At 36.3% G+C, this 25313-nt stretch overlaps 1 protein-coding gene across 6 annotated transcripts in view; it reads left to right on the forward strand.

Annotated features, from left to right (window-relative positions):
* LOC128550327 (kinesin-like protein KIF9) overlaps positions 1-25313 on the forward strand; it is a 52761-nt gene that overhangs the window by 24046 nt on the left and 3402 nt on the right. For 2 of the 6 annotated variants that reach the window (XM_053529168.1, XM_053529169.1), the window contains exons 9-19: positions 4315-4411; positions 7353-7464; positions 8000-8237; positions 11408-11631; positions 12052-12173; positions 12609-12712; positions 19033-19165; positions 19584-19781; positions 20371-21345; positions 21723-21816; positions 22177-22224. In XM_053529168.1, the coding sequence (XP_053385143.1) occupies positions 4315-4411; positions 7353-7464; positions 8000-8237; positions 11408-11631; positions 12052-12173; positions 12609-12712; positions 19033-19165; positions 19584-19781; positions 20371-21345; positions 21723-21816; positions 22177-22224 (2345 nt within the window). Of the gene's footprint in view, positions 1-4314; positions 4412-7352; positions 7465-7999; positions 8238-11407; positions 11632-12051; positions 12174-12608; positions 12713-19032; positions 19166-19583; positions 19782-20370; positions 21346-21722; positions 21817-22176; positions 22255-25313 lie in introns of all 6 variants that reach the window. The other 4 variants (XM_053529170.1, XM_053529172.1, XM_053529174.1 and 1 more) reach the window with 4 other exon arrangements.

Here is a 25313-nt window from a genome sequence, read left to right on the forward strand (position 1 = left end):
CGAAGGCGAACCTGATAACGTCCGGAGCCGAGCCATATAAACTTTCTCCATCTTAGGCACTAACCTATTATTCTATTTCTCTTGTCATTACTTCATTTTCCGATATTTGGCAATTTATTTTACAAAAATAAGTGTGCGACAACCGCTTTAATGACGTCATATTCGTAATGACGTCACTTATATAATGACGTGATTACCGGCAAAATCGCAATAACTTCTTCGTTTTTGAATAAAAACTCATTATTTGACCACTCATTTTCTTAGTTCGGACATTTCCAACACAATGATAATGGTTTCGTTGCAAAATTTCTTATGACAACAATATCGATCATAAAGTCACATGATCAACTGACCGTATATCACTGGTCACATGATCAACTGACGGTATATCAAGAAAGATATACGGCACCCTGATATCGGGTCGAAAATACTGCAAGTGACAGGATAAAAGAAATTATTGGATTAGAGAAATGCCATTTTTTTGCTCAACTATTCGAAGAATAGGGGAGCTATCCTACTCGCCCCGGCGTCGGCGTTAGCGTTAGCGTGAGCGTCACACAAATGTTAAAGTTTGCGTACCACCCCAGATATTTTCAAAGTCCATTGAGATATTGCTTTGATATTTTGCATACTTGTTTACCGTCATGACTCCAGTCTGTAAAAAGGAGGAGGCAACTCTATCAAGCATTTTGACTGAATTATGTCCCGTTTTCGACTTAGAATAAATGTTAAAGTTTGCGTACCACCCCAAATATTTTCAAAGTCCATTGAGATATTGCTTTGATATTTTGCATACTTGTTTACCATCATGACCCCAGTCTGTAAAAAGGAGGAGGCAACTCTATCAAGCATTTTGATTGAATTATGGCCCCTTTTCAACTTAGAATATGCTTATTGTAATGTTATAGTTTTACTCATAGCTTATATTATACTATCAAGTACTGAGAATAGTCGAGCACGCTGTCCACTGACAGCTCTTGTTTAGAAATATGCTTAATGAATTTTGGTGCTCATTGGTGCTAAAAAACTCAAAATTGTCAAAAATATAGTTCAGCATCACAAATAGAGATTACAATATAAATATGTAAAATAGATTGTACCTTATCAACAGTTAATGCAGATATTTATGTCTTATCATGCACTTAGTGATCAATATTCTAGAGATTTACTGATGCTGTTGTTGTTGTTGTTTTTTCACTATCAGTGGCCAGCTATGGTAGGTAGCTGTTGTGAACATGTATCCCTTATTCCATACCTATAGTTAATTGTGGTAGTTAACTGAAAATCTGTTACCTGTTATAACTTTATTGGCTGTTCCTGTAGTGAATATTGTTTTTGTGCAGAGTCTATAAGCCTCAGTTTTATCCAAAGTGGATGTTTTGATAGGCTGTTGCTTTTTTATCAAGAACCAGCTACAGTTTTTATAAGTCTAGGTCACCAGAGGAAAATGAAGTATAACTTGTGTACATGGTAGCAAATGAATTTGTCATCTAAAATTTCAATGAATTTGTTTTTTGTTTTTTTTTATGAAAGTTCAATTTCAGTGAGAAATTTTATGGACAAGTCTAAAGATCATAATATATCAAGATTGAAATTGTGTCATGTAGTATATGATTTCATTGTTAAGTCATGTTAAAATAGGAATTTCTGAATAAAAAATAAAGTTGTCATTTTTGGGGGGCAGAGGGGTGGGTGTGAAGTTTTTAGATATGCCCAGAATCCTTATGACTTTTTGTCACAAAATGTAATGAGTAACAATTTTGTAGTATTGTTGAAAACTTACCGGTGATCAGATATCACTGAAACAATGTCAGGAAATACTCTTTAGTTTTATAAACTTTTCAGGATAGACCAAATTATCATAGTAGTTTTGGTAGGTAGAAACTGTAATCATGTTAATTTATTTCCACTTCTGTTCATTATTTTGTTTTTCATAACCCCTTTTGCATGTTGTACATTGTGTATTCAAAGTTCTGTTTATATTGCATGCCTTATTTATCATTTTTCATATTTTATTCTGCACATGCATCAGTTGCTTTTTGTATGTCAAAATATTTCTTGCACTTCTACAGGTATCCCTGCATTTAAGTGACATATAATGTCTTTGATTTGATAAACCTCAAAGAATGTCCCTGCTTTTATCCCTTATCATGATAAACCTCAGAGTGCTACTGCTTTAATCCATTATCATGATAAACCTCAAAGAATGCCCCTGCTTTAATCCATTATCATGATAAACCTCAAAGAATGCATCTGCTTTAATCCGTTATCATGATAAACCTCAAAGAATGCCCCTGCTTTAATCCGTTATCATGATAAACCTCAAAGAATGCCCCTGCTTTAATCCGTTATCATGATAAACCTCAAAGAATGCCCCTGCTTTAATCCGTTATCATGATAAACCTCAAAGAATGCCCCTGCTTTAATCCCTTATCATGATAAACCTCAAAGAATGCCCCTGCTTTAATCTGTTATCATGATAAACCTCAGATAACACCCCTGCTGTAATCCCTTGTCATGATAAACCTCAAAGAGTGCCACTGCTTTAATCCATTATCATGATAAACCTCAAAGAATGCCCCTGCTTTAATCCCTTATCATGATAAACCTCAGATAACGCCCCTGCTGTAATCCCTTGTCATGATAAACCTCAAAGAGTGCCACTGCTTTAATCCGTTATCATGATAAACCTCAAAGAATGCCACTGCTTTAGTCCCTTATCATGATACACCTTTAAAAAATGCCCCTGCTTTAATCCCTTATAAAGTCCTATGTACAGGTATACCTGCCTTGGCATGATTGTCATCTCTCAAAAAAGTTAAAGGGATACACAGGTAAACTTATGGAGATGTAAAACTCACTTACGCAGAGCCTGTACACTTAAAGCCAAACTCTTACAACTGCATTAGGGAGTGGACTCTTTGGCTGAGTGGTTAGAGCATTGGACTAGCACCTGAGTGACCTGGGTTCAATTATGCCACAGGCAGTTGGGATTTTTTGTTGTTAAATGCTATGCTCTTTGATTTGTTTTGTCTAAAAAGTCGTAAGATGGGGGCTCGTCCGGAAAACAGACTTTATCTTGTGCCAAAAATGGCAATTTCTATGCCAAAATGGAATACACGTCATCATAAATGATGACTTCTTTGAAGAGGGGAAGTGTTATGGTCACTTATGCATAGCCTGTATGTTTAAAGCAAATCTCTGACAACTGCGTATGGGAGTCGACTCTTTGGCTCAGTGGTTAGAGCATTGGATTAGCACCGGACAGATCTGGGTTCAAATCCAGAGATTTAAGATTTTTCATCATAAAGTCTATGCTCTTTGATTTGTTAAGGCTAAAAAGCCGCAAGAGAGGAAAAAATTAGATCCTTTAAATCATTGTAGAAATGAGATTTCACGTGTTGTATTGACAGATACTTGGACATTGTGGGTGCACAATATTTTCGTATTTATGGTATTCTGACCAACGTATGCCAGGCTAGGATAACACTTAAAAATTGCTATTAAATATCAAATTCCACTTTTCTTTTTTGATGTTACTGATTTTCACCATGGACATGGTAAGATGAAAAGAGTTTGCCAGTCAGATTCTTGGTTGGACTATTTGTCTTTCACATATAGCGACAGCTCTTTCTGTTTCATTTGATTAATTTAGCAAAACAGAATAAATAAATAAGGAATCTATTTCTTGGAAAAGAACCCGAGTATCCCTTTAAACTACAATGTCATAAAAATTTATGATCTAATTCAACATTGATATACCTGCATTAATATTTTCATAAAATCATACTTTGCAAAAAATCTCATAAATGAAGTAATTATTATGTCTCCAACACTACTGTGGTGTGAGACATATTGATTTACTCCTGTCTGTGTGTGTGTCTATATGTCTGTCTGTCTGTCACAAATCTTGTCCGCGCTCTAAGTCGAACAGTTCTCATCCAATCTTCACCAAACTTTAACAAAATGTGTTTGACAATTAGTCCTTGGCCAAGTTTGATAACTAGACAAATCTGCCAAGGCACTTCGGAATTATAGCCCTTGAATTACCGAAAATACTGATGCCAGTGATACAAGTCTTGGTGCATGGTTGACTCAGATACTTAACAGAGAAGAAATGCCAGTCTAGATGATTAGGCAGTTGTGGGAGACATATGCTTTTCTCAAAGCAGCTCTAGTTTTACTTAAATTTAAACATTTAGTGATTAGTTGTAGTCAGTAATGAGTAAACACAGATATGTTGATGGTTAAAAGCTTTTTCTTAATGTTGCTTATTAACTTCATATGTAATGAAACAAAACGTTGCTTTTTCAGGCGTAACGAAGAACTTGATGAGAAGTCTTTGATCCGTAAACTCAGGAAACGTATTGCTGAACTAGAAGCAGAACTGGCTTGCTTGAAATTAACACAGGTGAAGCTAATAAGTCTGTATTTTAAAATTTGAATCAGTATACTGAATAACAAATATTGCATAAGAATGTATAAATATAGATATAACTAAATGTATGTCTGTAGGATAATAGTACCCCCACTTCCTGTCACTTTATGGTCAGATACTACTTGTTGACAATGCAAGACTAAGTTAACTTTAACATTACCTTGGATTTGGGGTATGAGTCATCAGGGGGGTGGGAGGTGTCGGGTATCAGTACTATAAAGCATAACAAGAAACACAAGATAAAAGAACCTGAAAGAGAATTATTTTTAGAGGAGGGTAGGGATGTGTAAGAGGGGTTAAATCCCAAATAGAATCCCAGGTGCTAAACTTCACAAATTCAGATCTGAAAAAGTATTTGACCTAGAGTCATCAAACCTAGTAGAATTTTTATTCAGCATGTGAAGTTGTGCACCTTGGGATGTGTTTCGAATTTCACTCAGCCAGATCAGAGTTATAGCCCTTAACTTAGTCAAAAATATGTATATAGGGACCTTACTGTTTGTGTTATATGAACCTCAAAAATTATTTGACCTAGGGTCTATAAACCTTATAACAATATTATTTAGTTCAGACCATAGTTTAGTCCTTGACTTAGTTAAAATACACATAAAGTGATTTAAAGTACAAAAAAATGTAGCCATACCCCTTCCCCTATTGACTCTCACCCCATATCAGGGAAATATTAATTAGTATTGCATTGTTGGCAAGTAACATGTGACAGAACACTGACAGGAATTAGAGGGGATGGGGGCACCAGTGTCCTATGAAGGGATGGGGGCACCAGTGTCCTATAGATATACATCTAGTTGTATTTGTTTCTAAATGCATAAAGAAATAGTGAAAAAAGAAAGTATGTGTTGAATCTGGTGACTGTTGTAAAATTTAATTCGTGTGGTGTAATATATTATTTGTAAAGGGGTTTCAGCCTGTCTAGCAGTTGGGAATGTTATTGCACTTGCTCCTTGCTTGCTTAAAGTTGGCATCCAGCTTGTTTCAGATTATTCATGTGAGGTTGAAATTGGCGAAAATAAGTGTGTTTTCAATAAGAAAGTACAGCTGTTTAAGCAAAGTGGACTATATATATAATGCAAAATGCAAATTAAGACTTTTCTATGTGTGAAACACAAATATAGGAAAAGGCAAGTTGGATTTGTGTCATTGGATACTGAAGAATTGGTCCTTAAGGAGGTAGGTTACCTTTATATTTGTATGTGCGCATGTCCAACCGGAAGCTAACGTGACGATTTACGACGACGTTTACGACAAACTAATTGTGTTTGTATATTCATTCTTCTGAAAACAAATCATGAACTTGTCGTCGATCTGATGCTTTATGGTTTAATAATGCAGAAATAATGAATAAATTGCCGCAGAAATGCTTCAAAACAATGTTGCCTTAAAATGACGTCATTGACGTCATGACGTTACGTGTCAGTTACCGCGCAAAATTAATAGCTTTTATCTTGAAAGTACGTAATTCTGTACATTTTCTTTATTTTAACTATTTTCAAATAACCATTATTTGCTGAAATATTTTTTATGAGTCTTTTGCTCTGAATAATAATCAATATTTTGCTTCTTTTATGTAGTTATATTGAAATGTTATGCGGAATGTAAGAAAATGGATGATGGCAAGCAATGTTATTTGGAATATAGTTGGGTGAAAGGTTACTTGTTACGGCCATTTTCAAATAAAAAGTCTAGCAGTTTGATTTGTAATACCTATTTTTCAGGTTCCATTGATAATTTGTTACTTACATACTAAAACTAATATCTAAAATTGTTCAAATTTCAGTAGAAAATTGTGGTTTCTTGAATTGAATTGATGTTACCATGAAAACGAAGCCCGTGACCTATGTATTTAAATGTAAAATTCAAAAGCGTTGACACTGGTCTATTTAAGAAACACAGCTTCAGCTTTTTATTTTCATTTCAACAATATCCATGAGAATAATAGCAGCACGCTGAACGATTTTTCCATGAAAAATGGCAGACGAGGGGTACTGCTGTACGTATTCTAAGCTGTGAAATTTGTTTGAATAAATGCAAATAACACGAAAATGTAACCTACGTTAGAAATAATATGTTTTAAAGCTACATCAACTAGAAAGATAATCTTATTCAATATTTTTTTGAAGAAATTACGACAAACAGCAAGATATAAGCTATTTTAAACATCTCTGTTGCCATGGTTACTTTAAAATTTAAGAAAAATAGGGTACCATGTAAAGTGCTTGATATTTTGCTAATAATATTACCCAAATATTTCATGTTGGTCATTAACAGAATGGCACTGAAGCCGTCGAAAACCCCTATTTTTATACATAGTTGTTTAAAAATGAGAGAAAATGCGTTACCATGGAAACACGAGCCCCGCGACATATATATTTTAAGCTTATATTAGAAAGATAACGTGCATACCAGTAAAATTATCAATTATGCAGACTTCTACGGATATCAATGAAACTAAAATACACTGAAAAGTGTTAAATATCCGTATTTTCCTTCTTATTTCAATATGAAATACCTTTGGAGGGTCATGTTCTTCAAACCTGGATAAAAATTGAACTTGAAGGGACAGAGACAAACGAAATTGAGATTGTAGCAGTTAAAACTTCATATTACACGAAATACAAAAACATGCTGCGGTTCAACTAATTTGAATTTTCCCTTGTAACAAGGTATCCTACCTCCTTAAAAGAAGAAAAAAGGTCTGAAAAAGCCCTGGAAAGTCCTGAAAAAGAAATTATAATGAAACCTTTGCAGCTACAGATAGCTCTGCAAAACTTCATCACAATAAATTTACTCCAGAAAATGTTACGGCAAATTGAATAATTGCCGTTTCAAGTTCAGACTGCAAACATGGATGGATACATATTCTGTTATTGTATTTAATGTGTGATACGTATTTCAGGAAGACGAGGAGGTAGACTCAAGAATGAAGTTAAGTGATGAAGACAAGCTGATTTGCTCACAGGTTGTCAAACAATACCTGGCTGGTAAAATTGCAGATCCCATTTCAGCAGGTGTGTATGATATTATTTCCATTGTATTTCGTTATAGGGAAGTAGTTATACTATAATTTAGTTTCATGGTGAAAAAAAAGCTTAAATCTTATTGAGTTTTCTATGAAAGTATACTGGACATCACTATTCTCGCGGTATCACTAATCTCGCGGTATTGAAGTTACATTGTGAAGCATTTGTACATTTTTTTTGCTTTGGAGTTCTGACTTTCTTTCGACTTACTCACGAAGGTTTTGCAAGCTTTGAAACAGCAAAAATTGTTCCCTATTCAACGAAAGAAACTGATTTCAGAATTTATTACAACATCACTGAAAATTGTTAATTGCCGCGAAAATACAGGTGTGCAGTATAGTAACTGATAATGGATTTTTATGTGTTGTTACTTTTATGTCTCTCTTTAGGCTTTGATCCTGATATCTCCAGACTAAGCATCAGAACCTTATTCCCTAAACTATGTCCATTGGTGAATAAATGGCAACATTTACTTAATTTAGTTACAATGCTAAAGGATTCATGCTAATGGTATATATTGCAGGTATAACCAATCCTAACAAATTCAGAGAATGTTTAAGAATTCTGAAAAAGGTTGTTGGTAATCCAGTGTTTGGACCTACTAGTGGTAATGAACATCGGAGAAATTCATTGTCTGTTACCGTACCCACTCATACCCCAATGGAGAATGGTACCAGCCCAGTAAATGGGGAACCAGATAACGGAGAAACATTTCAGAGACATAACGTCCAGAAGTTGAAAGTTGATGGGGAATCAGATAGGTAAGTGTTTGATTTTAGTGATTTTTTTACACCTCATTTGGTTGTTTGTTGGCACTGGGCACAAAATGTACATCATAAAAAACTAAACTTTGAAATAATTACTTGTAAATCCTGTAAACTATAAAAAAAATTGTAGATTTTAAGTATATCCGTTAGACTTTGAAAAACTTCACTATTTTTGCCAACAATATTTTTAGAGGCAAATTGCTGTGATACCTGTATGTCAGTTTTAAATCAACTTCATGTCAATATATGATGGGGTTTCTCTTTCCTTTTAGAACATTTTGTTGCCTATTTTGGCCATTTTTGATGTCCAGCAGGTAAAATGCATTGCACATGGGTAGTGAAATTAGCTTTAATGCTTCAGTAATGTTTACAGTTTATAAGAATACAAGCTTATAGGTGAAACATCATTGGCAAGCTGGATGGAGTTCTTTTAGTGCACACAGATACATAGCGTAGTAGTTATAGTTGGACTGATTTAGAAATGTATTGATGTTTTTAACACGCGGTAGGTTCTGTGCACTGGACTGGTTTCTAATTAATAACTGAAGAACTGTTTAGCCTACAGTGGTTAAACTTCATAGCATGATTGCATATGGTCAATTAATGACCTCTGTCATTCTTGGATCAGTAGTTCAAAGGTCAAGGTCATAGTGACCCTCAGTCTGAAAATGGTTTCCACAGAATAACTAAAGAATCATGTACCTACAGTAGTCAAACTTCAAAGAATGGTTGGCTATGGTCAGTTGATAACCACTATTGTTCTAGGATTTTAAGGTCATGATAAGCTTGAAACTGAAAACAGTTCCTGCTAGATAAGAGGTTTTTAAATAAGTATCAGCATATCCAAATCTTTATATCTAAACTAGTATAAGTTCATGAGGTCAGTATTGTCCTTTCTTTCTATATGTATAAACTTGAAATGGAATCAGCCTTTGTCCATGGGACTCCCACCCTGTTCTTTGACAATGTTGATTTCATATCCCTTTTTAGCTCGACTATTCGAAGAATAAGTAGAGCTATCCTACTCACCACGGCGTCGGCGTCGGCGTCGGCGTCACACCCTGGTTAAGTTTTTCGTACCAGTCCACATTTTGACAAAGTCTTTTGAGATAAAGCTTTGAAACTTTCAACACTTGTTTACCATCACCATGTCCAGTTATAGGCAAGAGTACATAACTCTGTCAAGCATTTTGACTGAATTATGGCCCCTTTTGACTTAGAAATCTTGGTTAAGTTTTTCGTACCAGTTCATATTTTGACAAAGTCTTTTGAGATAAAGCTTTGAAACTTTCAACACTTGTTTACCATCACCATGTCCAGTTATAGGCAAGAGTACATAACTCTGTCAAGCATTTTGACTGAATTATGGCCCCTTTTGACTTAGAAATCTTGGTTAAGTTTTTCGTACCAGTTCATATTTTGACAAAGTCTTTTGAGATAAAGCTTTGAAACTTTCAACACTTGTTTACCATCACCATGTCCAGTTGTAGGCAAGAGTACATAACTCCATCAAGCATTTTGACTGAATTATGGCCCCTTTTTGACTTAGAAATCTTGGTTAAGTTTTTCGTACCAGTCCACATTTTGACAAAGTCTTTTGAGATAAAGCTTTGAAACTTTCAACACTTGTTTACCATCACAATATCCAGTTATAGGCAAGAGTACATAACTCCATCAAGCATTTTGACTGAATTATGGCCCCTTTTGACTTAGAAATCTTGGTTAAGTTTTTCGTACCAGTCCACATTTTGACAAAGTCTTTTGAGATAAAGCTTTGAAACTTTCAACACTTGTTTACCATCACAATATCCAGTTATAGGCAAGAGAACATAACTCCATCAAGCATTTTGACTGAATTATGGCCCCTTTTGACTTAGAAATCTTGGTTAAGTTTTTCGTACCAGTTTATATTTTGTGTAAAGTGTTTGACATATGGCTTTGAAACTTTTATATCTTGTTCAGTATAATAGTCTCTATCAATAGGCAAGAGTACGTAACTCTCTCCTCTTTTTTGGCTGAATTATGGCCCTTTTTGAACTTGGAAACTGGTTCTGTTTTGTATATGTCCATGTTTTGTCAAGACTATTTGACATATGTCTATGGAAATATTTTGACCCCATTCTTCAATCAATTCTTCGAATAGTCGAGCGCGCTGTCATCCGACAGCTCTTGTTCCTGCCTTGTTGTTTCTAAGTTCCAGGGAAGTTGTTATTTGGTGTGTTGATGGTGAATTTTAGGTTGTATATACATTTGTGAAAACAGCACAGTTACATTCCTTATTTACTGTTGTGATAGTTTTCACATTAATATTATGTGTAAAGATGTATTGTATACCAATTAAAGTGTAAACTATATGCAAAGGCCACACAATTTATCTTTATCTATTGAAACTGGTCTATGAACATGTTCTTGGGTTCATATGAACAGAAAAAAGCCACGGAAATAAAGAGGCTCAATTCCAAGGTTGGTAATCAAGGTTATTCTGTGTACCAGCAGAATCTGTCATTTATAAATAGATTCCTATTAGATAAGACATGCATATACATGTTGTAAATAGGATTATCTAGCATTAAATATGAATATTCGTGATGACATAACACCGTTATCATAACAGCTATTATAATATCTTGGCTTATAGAAAACATATCTGATTTTAAGAATGACCTAGATTCTAAGGGTCACTTAAATGTAAACATTAAACATGTATTCTAATATTCACCAGTGTTTACAAGTAGTGAGAATCATCATTTTGCCAGGTATTCACATATCTTTGCACTTCAACCTGTTCAGTCAAGTGTGTCTGTCCAATTCTATAGATTACTGTAAAATTTAATTTCGTGGGCATGAAATTTTGTGGTTTTGGTCAAGACGGCAATTTCGTGGGGATATGATTTCGTGGATTTCAACTTTTGAACATAAAATGAATAGGAATTTTACTTGCTCGTTGGGATTAAATTTCGTGGATTGACTCAACCATGAAATCCCTGAAAATTAGTCCTCCGCGAATATTAATGATTTAACAGTATATTGATTCCTGATCAAAATGCATATTTATGGTCACTCTCAGCCAGAGTAGAGATTGATTAATATCACATACTTCACTTATGATCGTCAGAAATTTTAATTACTCGATGTCTTCCTAATTAATACATGTTCATTTCCAGTAGAGTGAAACCAAATAACACAACCCAAGGGCAGAGATCTAGATCAAATCAGAATTCTAGTTTAAGAAGAAATGCTTCATTTGAAATCTCAAAAACTGCAGCTCCATCTGGTGAAAGAAGGGATGTAACTAGGGATGCTGGTGCCCCTCCTAGCAGACGACAAGCCACACAGGCTTGGGTAGATGGTAATGCTGAGAGTAGAGTCACAACGGCATCAACTGGAGGTAATGGTTTTTCTCTTTAAAGTTTAAAAGTTTCTAATTGAAAACAGTTTGTTTTGATCATCCTTTTCCTTAAAGTCAGAAATTATTCAGTGAAAATGGCTTTATGTAAACAGTCTCAGTAAATTAGAGTGTACGTCTTAGCAGGGATATGTTGAACTTCTGAAATATTTGGTTAAGTATACCTTATATACAAATTACCGGGATATACTTACTACCGTGAAAGCCCTGTTTTGACACAAAGTGCTTCATAGTTTTTCGCTAATTATCTATGATACCTTTTTTTAACCTTATCTGATAAATGAAAAAATCTATGAGGTATTGTCGTCATTTAATCGTCAGCGTCGGATTTGGCGTTGGTTAAAATATTTTGTTTAGGTCCACCTTTCTGATACAACATTTTGCTATTTCCTTTATTCATAGAGAGGTTATGGACAAGCAACAGTAAAAGAGACCCAGAAACTTTGTCTATGATCTTAAAGGAGCAAGCTAGAACACCATACGAACAGAAAAAAGCCATGGAAATAAAGAAGCTCAATTCTAAGGTGGGTAGTTAAGGTTATTCTGTGTGTAAGTTTGATAAACTGGAAATCATACCTAAGCATCATTTTCCTGATAACATGTGCAGACGTGCACTGTTTGGGCTGTATACATGTTTTCTCAAGGCTTAGATATAATTAAAGGGGTGGACTTACATTAACAATCAGCAATCTCAATTCTATTACATCTTCTTATATGCTATTTCAGCATTCTCTGGTTGCTATGAAAAGGTAATTTTATTTTGTGGCTGAAGGTTGCCCCAAAAAGCATACAAGAATACATAATTGGATTGAAAAATAGCTTCTTGTCTTTATGAGTCCACTAAATTATGTCAGTACAAGGTGGCCTATTTGAAAATTTCCAATTTTTTTTCTGTAACAGTGATTTCATCAGACCTTTATTTTGTACTGCTTTTTTAAAGATGTGTATTATATACCTAGGTTGAGAAGTTGCAGTCGGAGAGAACAGAGCAGGAACAGCAGGTGATAGAAATGAAGATACAGGTAGCAGAGAAGGAACTTGATCTCATGGAAAAACATATGAGGTAAAATATATGTCTTGTTCAAAAACACAGTATAGCTGTCAAGTGACACCTGTGCCTGAGGGAATACAGTATAGCTGTCAAATTACACCTGGACCTAAGGGTATACAGTATAGCTGTCAAATTACACCTGGACCTAAGGGTATACAGTATAGCTGTCAAATTACACCTGGACCTAAGGGTATACAGTATAGCTGTCAAATTACACCTGGACCTAAGGGTATACAGTATAGCTGTCAAATTACACCTGGACCTAAGGGTATACAGTATAGCTGTCAAATTACACCTGGACCTAAGGGTATACAGTATAGCTGTCAAGTTACACCTGGACCTAAGGGTATACAGTATAGCTGTCAAGTGACACCTGGGCCAGGGTTATACAATACAACTGTCAAGTTACACCTGGGCCATAGGTTATACAATACAACTGTCAAGTGACACCTGGGCCAGAGGTTATACAATACAATTGTCAAGTGACACCTGGGCCTGAGGTTATACAATACAACTGTCAAGTGACACCTGGGCCTGAGGTTATACAATACAACTGTCAAGTTACACCTGGACCTAAGGGTATACAGTATAGCTGTCAAGTGACACCTGGGCCAGGGTTATACAATACAACTGTCAAGTTACACCTGGGCCATAGGTTATACAATACAAGTGTCAAGTGACACCTGGGCCTGAGGTTATACAATACAAGAATCAAGTGACACCTGGGCCTGAGGTTATACAATACAATTGTCAAGTTACACCTGGGCCTGAGGTTATACAATACAATTGTCAAGTTACACCTGGGCCTGAGGTTATACAATACAATTGTCAAGTTACACCTGGGCCAGAGGTTATACAATACAATTGTCAAGTGACACCTGGGCCTGAGGTTATACAATACAATTGTCAAGTGACACCTGGGCCTGAGGTTATACAATACAATTGTCAAGTGACACCTGGGCCAGAGGTTATACAATACAACTGTCAAGTTACACCTGGGCCAGAGCTTATACAATACAACTGTCAAGTGACACCTGGGCCAGAGGTTATACAATACAACTGTCAAGTGACACCTGGGCCAGAGGTTATACAATACAATTGTCAAGTGACACCTGGGCCAGAGGTTATACAATACAATTGTCAAGTGACACCTGGGCCAGAGGTTATACAATACAATTGTCAAGTGACACCTGGGCCAGAGGTTATACAATACAATTGTCAAGTGACACCTGGGCCAGAGGTTATACAATACAATTGTCAAGTGACACCTGGGCCTGAGCTTATACAGTTCAACTGTCAAGTGACACCTGGGCCAGAGGTTATACAATACAACTGTCAAGTGACACCTGGGCCAGAGGTTATACAATACAACTGTCAAGTGACACCTGGGCCAGAGGTTATACAATACAACTGTCAAGTGACACCTGGGCCAGAGGTTATACAATACAACTGTCAAGTGACACCTGGGCCAGAGGTTATACAATACAACTGTCAAGTGACACCTGGGCCAGAGGTTATACAATACAACGGTCAAGTCACACCTGGGCCAGAGGTTATACAATACAACTGTCAAGTGACACCTGGGCCAGAGGTTATACAATACAACGGTCAAGTTACACCTGGGCCTGAGCTTATACAATACAATTGTCAAGTTACACCTGGGCCTGAGCTTATACAATACAACTGTCAAGTGACACCTTGGCCAGAGGTTATACAATACAATTGTCAAGTTACACCTGGGTCTGGGCCTAAGGTTATATAGTATAGCTGTAGTAAAGCCAAGTTTGTAAACCAGTCTGATAATGCAATCAAATAATTGATCAATTTTAAAAACTGTGCTCAGAATGAGATGCTTGAGTTTTGAGACTGGTCTCCAAACTATGTTTCATACTCTGAGACCCTGATGTCAGGTGTGAGCCTGAATGGTACAGTTGGTGTAGTAGTGTGAGTCTGAATAGTACAGTTGGGGTAGTAGTGTGAGCCTGAATGGTACAGTTGGTGTAGTATTGTGAGTCTGAATAGTACAGTTGGGGTAGTAGTGTGAGTCTGAATGATACAGATTGTGTAGTAGTGTGAGCCTGAATGGTACAGTTGGTGTAGTAGTGTGAGCCTGAATAGTACAGTTGTTGTAGTAGTGTGAGTCTGAATGGTACAGTTGGTGTAGTAGTGTGAGTCTGAATGGTACAGTTGGTGTAGTAGTGTGAGCCTGAATGGTACAGTTGGTGTAGTAGTGTGAGCCTGAATGGTACAGTTAGGGTAGTAGTGTGAGCCTGAATGGTACAGTTGGTGTAGTAGTGTGAGGCTTAATAGTACAGTTGGGGTAGTAGTGTGAGCCTGAATGGTACAGTTGGTGTAGTAGTGTTTGTCTGAATAGTACAGTTGGTGTAGTAGTGTGAGTCTGAATAGTACAGTTGGTGTAATAGTGTGAGCCTGAATGGTAAAGTTGGTGTAGTAGTGTGAGTCTGAATGGTACAGTTGGTGTAGTAGTGTGAGCCTGAATGGTACAGTTTGTGTAGTGGTGTGAGCCTGAATGGTACAGTTGGTGTAGTAGTGTGAGCCTGAATGGTACAGTTGGTGTAGTAGTGTGAGTCTGAATGGTACAGTTAGTGTAGTAGTGTGAGTCTGAATGGTACAGTTGGTGTAGTAGTGTGAGTCTGAATAGTACAGTTGGTGTAATAGTGTGAGCTTGAATGGTTAAGTTGGTGTAGTAGTGCGAGTCTGAATAATCCAGTTGGGATAGTAGTGTGAGCCTGAATGGTACAGTTGGTGTAGTAGTGTGAGTCTGAATATTACAGTTGGTGTAGTAGTGTGAGTCTGAAAAGGTTCAGTTGGTATAGCAGTGTGAGTCTGAATGGTACAGTTGGTGTAGCAGTGTGATCTGAATGGTACAGTTGGTATAGCAGTGTGAGTCTGAATGGTACAGTTGGTGTAGTAGTGTGGGGTCTGAATGGTACAGTTGGTATAGTAGTGTGAGTCTGAATGGTACAGTTGGTATAGCAGTGGGGAGCCTGAATGGTACAGTGGTATAGTAGTGTGAGCCTGAATGGTGCAGTTGGTATAGCAGTGTTTAGCCTGAATGGTTCAGTTGGTGTAGCAGTGTGAGCCTGAATGGTACAGTTGGTATAGCAGTGTGAGTCTGAATGGTACAGTTGGTGTAGCAGTGTGAGCCTGAATGGTACAGTTGGTATAGTAGTGTGAGTCTGAATGGTACAGTTGGTATAGCAGTGTGAGTCTGAATGGTACAGTTGGTATAGCAGTGTGAGTCTGAATGGTACAGTTGGTATAGTAGTGTGAGTCTGAATGGTACAGTTGGTATAGCATGTGGAGTCTGAATGGTACAGTTGGTATAGCAGTGTGAGTCTGAAATGGTACAGTTGGTGTAGTAGTGTTTGTCTGAATGGTACAGTTGGTATAGTAGTGTGAGCCTGAATGGTACAGTTGGTGTAGCAGTGTGAGTCTGAATGGTATAGTTGGTATAGCAGTGTGAGTCTGAATGGTACAGTTGGTGTAGCAGTGTGAGTCTGAATAGTACAGTTGGTGTAATAGTGTGAGCCTGAATGGTAAAGTTGGTGTAGTAGTGTGAGTCTGAATGGTACAGTTGGTGTAGTAGTGTGAGCCTGAATGGTACAGTTTGTGTAGTAGTGTGAGCCTGAATGGTACAGTTGGTGTAGTAGTGTGAGCCTGAATGGTACAGTTGGTGTAGTAGTGTGAGTCTGAATGGTACAGTTAGTGTAGTAGTGTGAGTCTGAATGGTACAGTTGGTGTAGTAGTGTGAGTCTGAATAGTACAGTTGGTGTAATAGTGTGATCTTGAATGGTTAAGTTGGTGTAGTAGTGCGAGTCTGAATAATCAAGTTGGGATAGTAGTGTGAGCCTGAATGGTACAGTTGGTGTAGTGGTGTGAGTCTGAATATTACAGTTGGTGTAGTAGTGTGAGTCTGAATGGTTCAGTTGGTATAGCAGTGTGAGTCTGAATGGTACAGTTGGTGTAGCAGTGTGAGTCTGAATGGTACAGTTGGTATAGCAGTGTGAGTCTGAATGGTACAGTTGGTGTAGTAGTGTGAGTCCGAATGGTACAGTTGGTATAGTAGTGTGAGTCCGAATGGTACAGTTGGTATAGCAGTGTGAGCCTGAATGGTACAGTTGGTATAGTAGTGTGAGCCTGAATGGTGCAGTTGGTATAGCAGTGTGAGCCTGAATGGTTCAGTTGGTGTAGCAGTGTGAGCCTGAATGGTACAGTTGGTATAGCAGTGTGAGTCTGAATGGTACAGTTGGTGTAGCAGTGTGAGCCTGAATGGTACAGTTGGTATAGTAGTGTGAGTCTGAATGGTACAGTTGGTATAGCAGTGTGAGTCTGAATGGTACAGTTGGTATAGCAGTGTGAGTCTGAATGGTACAGTTGGTGTAGTAGTGTGAGTCTGAATGGTACAGTTGGTATAGCAGTGTGAGTCTGAATGGTACAGTTGGTGTAGCAGTGTGAGTCTGAATGGTACAGTTGGTATAGTAGTGTGAGTCTGAATGGTACAGTTGGTGTAACAGTGTGAGTCTGAATGGTACAGTTGGTATAGCAGTGTGAGCCTGAATGGTACAGTTGGTGTAGTAGTGTGAGTCTGAATGGTACAGTTGGTATAGCAGTGTGAGTCTGAATGGTACAGTTGGTATAGCAGTGTGAGTCTGAATGGTACAGTTGGTGTAGTAGTGTTTGTCTGAATGGTACAGTTGGTATAGTAGTGTGAGCCTGAATGGTACAGTTGGTGTAGCAGTGTGAGTCTGAATGGTATAGTTGGTATAGCAGTGTGAGTCTGAATGGTACAGTTGGTGTAATAGTGTGAGTCTGAATGGTTCAGTTGGTGTAGCAGTGTGAGTCTGAATGGTACAGTTGGTATAGCAGTGTGAGTCTGAATGGTACAGTTGGTGTAGCAGTGTGAGTCTGAATGGTACAGTTGGTGTAGCAGTGTGAGTCTGAATTGTACAGTTGGTATAGCAGTGCGAGTCTGAATGGTAAAGTTGGTGTAGCAGTGCGAGTCTGAATGGTACAGTTGGTGTAGTAGTGTGAGTCTGAATGGTACAGTTGGTATAGTAGTGTGAGTCTGAATGGTACAGTTGGTATAGCAGTGTGAGTCTGAATGGTACAGTTGGTGTAGTAGTGTGAGTCTGAATGGTACAGTTGGTATAGTAGTGTGAGCCTGAATGTTACAGTTGGTGTAGCAGTGTGAGTCTGAATGGTACAGTTGGTATAGTAGTGTGAGTCTGAATGGAACAGTTGGTGTAGCAGTGTGAGTCTGAATGGTACAGTTGGTGTAGTAGTGTGAGTCTGAATGTTACAGTTAGTGTAGTAGTGTGAGCTTGTTTGAATATCTTAGTCTGATGTTTAGGAAAGGAAATGCAAGGAAATGTATGAGGAAATGACAACAGTCTTAGAAACAAGTATTTGTTTAAAATTTCACCTATTAGAACATACTGAGATAGAGAGATTGGAGATTTGGCACAAAAAAAATGACAAAAACATAGATTTTGTTTTTAAATAGCAAATGTTGAAGGCTGTGTGATATTCGTCAGTGTGCTGGTTTTACCAGTGTTGGTTAATTACTTTTGGTGCTGGATATGACAGTAAATATCTGACAAAATTAGGAAATAGTATTTTAAACATTATTTCAAAAATTAATTGAATAAACAACGCAAATGTGTTTCTGTCTGTTACTGAAGTACAAAAACTTGCCAAGTTTACTTCATTCTGTCTGTTGCTGAAGTACAAAAACTTGCCGAGTTTATTTCATTCTGTCTGGTGCTAAAGTACAAAAACTTGCCAAGTTTACTTCATTCTGTCTGGTGCTGAAGTACAAAAACTTGCCAAGTTTACTTCATTCTGTCTGGTACTGAAGTACAAAAACTTGCCGAGTTTACTTCATTTCTTTCAAACATTGTCAGCACAGAGCAAGATCTATATTTTGCTGCTAACATTAAGATGGAAATAATTAAAAATGAAGACAATCTTCCTGTTAAAGTAAGTTCTAGTTCTGTAGACTTTGATCGAAATATCGCAGTACGTACTGTGGTACAGACCAAAATGTCACAATAATCCACGGTATTAATGTAAGCCGTGATATCCAAATGTACAAATGAGAATGTATAGTCATCATCATTTGAATGCTCAAGAATGAATATTTTGATGAGCTTAAGAGCATGGTGATAATCTGAATTGCTAATTTGTATGAAGATACAATAAATTAACTGTTTATACTTTTATGTTTATATATAATAGATAAACTGTAAAGTGTGAAATTATATATTGTTGTGGAAGAAATATTATATTTAGAATTTGTGTTTTTCAAGGACTAAACTTGGAGTGAGTACAGCCCAGGTTCAGGATCAAAGTAGCTACGTTAAACAGTTGATCAGTACAGACGCAGATCCATCACTGATAGAACAAGAGAAACTAGTTGAGAGACAGCTGAAAAAGAGAATGGTAAACTTTACTTCTGTGTCATTGCAAGACCAGTCATTTTATCCAAGAATTTTATCACTCACCAGTTAGCTCAGTAGAAAGGGATATGAATCGGAAGGTTGAGAGATGAATGCGAAGTCTTAAAAATTTCTTCAGGGACTAATTTTTATAGTTGCATTAATCCATGGAATAAGATCCTAATAAATAAGAATATTGTCCATTTATTTGTATCCACACAAAATTTGATGCCCACAAGTTTAAATGATTTTACAGTATCTCCTTCATGATAACAAGCTACATTGGTTGAATTCTTAAGAATACCAGTATAACAAAAGCCTTGCATAAAATCCCCAATACATGGTACATCTTATAAATGTTATTGAAATGGTATTTAAGTCAATTTATATAATATTTAATTAATTTGAATTTCCAATTTTAGGACAAATATGATCGCCAGCTCAAGTATATAGAGTATCGCCGTGAACAGTTAAAGAATCAGGTTGACGGCCGAGAAGAAACTGCGGAGAAAATTGCAAGCATGCAGGAAAAATATGGCCAATTCAGGAAGCGGGATGGCTCGCTTAATACGCGACAGGTCTTTCAGATGTTAAAATCTGAGGAGAAAAAACAGTCAAAGGTATGACTTTTTCCTTGTCATCTTTATTAGACTATTTAATTGGTTTAGCAAATAAATCTCAGCTCGATGCAGCTATGGTAGTTTTTTTTTTGTGAAAGTACATAATGGACTAATTCTGTGGTAACATCAGACCAACAAACAAATAAAATTCATATCACTTTTACCTTTTAAATTTGAACTCCATGAATTTCTTTTGATGCAAAATTATCCATTTGACTAAAGCCATGAAACTTTATGCCAACAAATTTAAATGGTTTTACATTACAATTGCCTCAGATAGAGAAAATTTAGAAGAAAAAATTGCATCTATAAATAATGGATGGTCATCAAGTTATCCAAACTATTGAGAAAGTATTCATTTAGGATGTGATGTTTATAAATTCAGCCTACTTCATTGACATTGCCAGGTGGTGAGGGGGTGGGGGGAAGGGGGGGGGGGGTTGGGAGGAAGAGGAGGAGGTAGGGGCAGTAGAATTTTTTGTTAATCAGGTAGGTATTTATTTTAATGACAAGAGGCATACTGATTCTCCAGTGTACTAATCTCATCTTAATGTTTGTTTCATTCATGCTGACTACATTTTCATTGCAGGTAAAGAATCAGATAGAAAGGGAAAGAATTATGGCAACTGCTGAACTTATGGAATTAAAGGAACTTGCCACTCGCCAAAAACTTCGGGAATTAAAGGAGGCGATGTCATCAGGGAAACCTTTTGTACAATCAGTGAATGATACGTCACAAATGAATGGACATGGTCACCAAGTTGAGAATGGTGCTAGAGAGCCTGTAGAAAACAGTTTCGTTAATGAATCAAATAATGATAGGTTTACAAAGCCATCTCGAGAAAATACTTTTGTTGTTAATGGTGATAAAAATGAAGACAGTCAAAACCTGAATGTTTCTGCTAATGTGCCAAATAACGAGTTTTATTCAAAACGTAAATCAGAGAAAGATCCAACATCAAAATGGGAGTCGAATTATTCCAGACCTACAACGCCGTCAAATTTAGCATTTGAAACATCTGGGGAAAAGAAAAGGACAAATAATGAAGAACTAAAGGTCACTTTTGATGAAAATACTCAGGAAAAAGAAAATCTAGATAATTCTGTGATGAAAGACAAAGAAAAAAGATCTGTGTTAACTGCAGAAGATATGCTTGAAATACAAAGTAGACGATTTGAGAAAGAACTTAGTAACAGTAGAACAAACAGAAAAAGTAGAGAAAAATCACGTCTGGGAGGTGACCAGAAGACGTATATGCCTAGTGAATATGTTAATGGTATATCAAATGCAGACCAGTTTGATGCAAGAAAAATGAATCTATCCTCCAAAAATTTTGATTCAGCATTAACATCTATGTTAGGCCAGGAAAATAATAGAATTTATCCTGATAATAATGATTATGAACAGTTTGCTAGGACATCTAAGTATAGACCTAACCCTTATTTGGAATCTCAGAAAACACCTCCATCAAGGTCAAAGGCCAGTAGAGATCAGAGAAGTGGCAGGGAAAGATCAAGAGAAGCAAGGTCTGCTGAAAGGTCAAAACAAGACCCCGATGCAGGGGTTAGTGTTAATTCTTTTTTATATATCAAGAGTTTCATTGTTAAAGAATTTGGTAGATTTCATCAATAAATATCAAACGGCATGGATAGCGAAAAGTTTTATCACAAGCACATGGTTTTAATCATCTGTAAATGCACAATAGAATAAACTGCACAAATAATTGTGCATAAAAGTATCCCCTGAACTGGCTAAATATCTCATATTATGGCAGTAACGTTCACTTTTGTGGAATATTTCATGGGTAATTTGTACATCTGTGTCTAAGGGATAGAGGGATAATATAACATTAAATTTACTGAAGTCTGTTTTATCTGTAAGTGAAAGGTGACGTGTAATACTGAGTATTTTAGAAGTTTAAAAATTTATTACAATTACAGCGATCTCCAGTATCTGCGAAGATTTCTCGGTATGTCCAGGGTCCTCCAAGTAGAGAACGCCAAAACAAACCCAGACCCAGACCATCATCAGCAGGTAGATATATTCCATTTAAAATGTTAACAAGAACTTCTTTCTAAAGATCCATTAAAATTATGTTCAGAAAATAAACAAATTGAACCTGGGTAAGTTTATTAGGCAACTATATATTTTCACCCTTTCAGATGAAATTTTAACTTCTAATTACTTAGACAAAGCATTTGAAATTTGTTACAGGTTTATTTTTTTGAAAGTTTTTCTGTAGCAGTTACCGTTTGTGATTTTAAACATATTTTAAAACATATTAAGATTTTTTAATTACTGTACAGTGCATATTCTCAATCAAATTATTCTAGTAAAATGAACTTTAGTCTAACTTCTAAACATAAAAATGTATAAATTTGCATATAAATTTAGCTGGAAGAGATCATATGAAGCCGTGGGGCTGGCAGGGTGGAAGTACCCGTACGTCTCCCAGAAAGTGATAGGTTTGCTGTAGGCGTTTGACAAAACTAGTAGCTGTCCTCTAACAATTTGTTGTGCTCATTTTGTGCTATCATACATGTAGTTCAATCAGCAGCTTGTTTTATACACATAGTTCCCATTTGCAGTTTGTTTCGTATATTTACATTACAGAAGGTCCCTTTGATGTATCTGTATTGAAATCCCAAGTGTATCTCTCGAAATCTGGCCATGAAATGCATTCGCATAACCCTATATACTTTGTATTCCCAAAGAATTGCACCTCGTGAGTGAATGTACAACAAGAAGCCAAGAAAAAACTGGGGCAGTTGTTCAGGTGTTTTAGTGTAGCTATATGATTGTACTAGGTGAAATGTCATGTTCCTTAACTAACGTGATACTTGTCTCTCATCGAGGGATACTGTTACATTCCATTACTGTATTATTCTGTGTGCAGAGCAGTATATTTCTACCTGTAGATACACCCTGTTATATCAATGTCCTGTTTGTTATTTTGAACTTCATACTGTTACTTTATTTATGTATTATGGTACTTCTCAAGAGATATTGTTTTGATTATGTTAATTACTTCTGGGTCCAGTATTATATTACTTCATTTAAGAGAATTTTACATTTTGATAAGACAACACTTTCTTAGGGCTGAACCTCCTTCCGCCTCCAACCGCAGTTGGATGCAGCTATGGAGGTTCTTTTTGGGCATTCGGCTATTCATTAATAGAATCGTCCCCAAGAAAGATTGCAGCAGACTGGCTCGATTACACCAGACTTATACTTTCAATTACTTCAATTTATAACATTATACCCAGTAATATTGTATGGACGTTTGTCTCAGTATTAAGTAAATACAAGGCTTGTATTACAATCAAATCATTATTATTGCTCATTGTACAAGAACATACATGTACATGAGCTTACTATTTAAATACATTTGTATTGTATGTAATAATTTAGCTTAGATGTTTTGAGTTGCTTGAAACATTCTGTAGTTAAGACGCTAGTGTGATATGCAACATTTAAAACTTAATGTTGGAATATGTAGATGTTTGTTAGAAATTGAGATTTCCTTCCATGTATGCAATTAACAGCTGCTTTTTAACAATAATCTGATAAATCAAATGAAAGTGTCTCATTGTATGTTAATGTACAGTTTTTAGCTCGACTATTCATAGAATAGTAGAGCTATTGGACTCACCCATGCGTCGGCGTCCACGTCCCGATTTGGTTAAGGTTTTTTATGTAAGCTGGTATCTCAGTAACCACTTGTGGGAATGGATTGAAACTTCACTCACTTATTCACTGTGATAAACTGACCTACATTGCACAGGTTCCATAACTCTATTTTGCTTTTTTACAAAATTATGCCCCTTTTTCAACTTAGAAATTCTTGGTTAAGGTTTTGTATGTAAGCTGGTATCTCAGTAACCACTTGTAGGAACGGATTGAAACTTCACACACTTATTCACTGTGATAAACTGACCTACATTGCACAGGTTCCATAACTCTATTTTGCTTTTTTATAAAATTATGTCCCCTTTTTGACTTAGAAATTCTTGGTAAAGGTTTTGTATGTAAGTTGGTATCTCAGTAACGACTTGTGGAAATGGATTGAAACTTCACACACTTATTCACTGTGATAAACTGACCTACATTGCACAGGTTCCATAACTCTATTTTGCTTTTTTATGAAATTATGCCCCCTTTTCGACTTAGAAATTCTTGGTTAAGGTTTTGTATGTAAGCTGGTATCTCAGTACACACTAATGGGAATGAATTGAAACTTCACACACTTGTTCACTGTCATGATCTGACATGCACTGTATAGGTCCCATAACTCTACTTTGCAATTTTTTCAAAATTATGCCCCTTTTTTGACTTAGCAGTTTTTGGTTAAGTTTTTGTATGTAAGCTGGTATTTCATTATCCACTTATGGGAAAGGATTAAAACTTCACGCACTTGTTCACTTTATGAGCTAATAAGCACTGTGAAGGTTCCATAACCCTTTTTCCCATTTTTACAAAATTATGCCCCTTTTTCGACTTTTGTATTCATTCAATTGACAAGGCTGTTGAATAGTCGAGCGTTGCTGTCCTCTGACAGCTCTTGTTTTACAAGTGTTTTCTCACAGAGTAAGACTTTTAGTATAAATTACATTGCATTACAATGTATTTTCTGAATTTTGACACAACAGACATAACATCAGTACTCAATAGTTTGAAAATGTCATCACTTCCTTGAACATTCATGGTATTACATGTATTTTACCAAAACTGACAAGGGACATAGTTGTGGTGAAATTGATAAAATGGATGGAATACGGCTCTTTGAGATCTCATGTGTTCAAAGATCATTTGCACTTTGAAAGCAGTTGTTCGTGAAGTTATTTGCCTGAAAAAAGTAAAACCATACTAAGTTAAGACTGGTCTGTAACATCATTATAAGGTCTTATGTCAGATATGTTCAAATGGGGACACTTTAAGGTGCCGCTAGAGTTAAAATAACAATACCTTTAAATTATTTCTTCTATGGTTGTGCAATTTTGGTGCGTGACAGCAAAATATAGAAGTTTTAAATAACTGGTTTTAATGAACAGTTTAAAGACTTTCACCAAACCTTAAGTTAGAAGCAAAGTCAGATGGTTAGGTTTTCTTCAGGTGAGCGACTTAGGCCCATTTGGGCCTCTTGTTGTGTCTACTTGTATAGGTATGAAGTCTCAACTTACTATATAAAGTAAAACTTGCTTGTTAACAATTTGAAGATCAGCTGTTTTAATACTTGATAAAATATAGAAAAACTTTATTTAAGCATATTGCTTACACCAGTCTGTCAAAATATTCACCCTTAACAAAAACACACTTTTTAGCTCGACTTTTCGAAGAAAAAGTAGAGCTATTGTACTTGCCCTGGCGTCGGCATCGCCGTTGGTTAAAGTTTTTGATAAAGTCAAATATCTCTGTTACTATCAAAGCTATTGACTTGAAACTTAAAATACTTATTTACCATCAAAGTCTGCACCAGGAGAAACAATCCACATAACTCTGGTTTGAATTTTGACAGAATTGTGCCCCTTTTT

Source organism: Mercenaria mercenaria, chromosome 17 (genome assembly GCF_021730395.1).
Source record: "Mercenaria mercenaria strain notata chromosome 17, MADL_Memer_1, whole genome shotgun sequence".
NCBI lineage: Eukaryota > Metazoa > Mollusca > Bivalvia > Venerida > Veneridae > Mercenaria > Mercenaria mercenaria.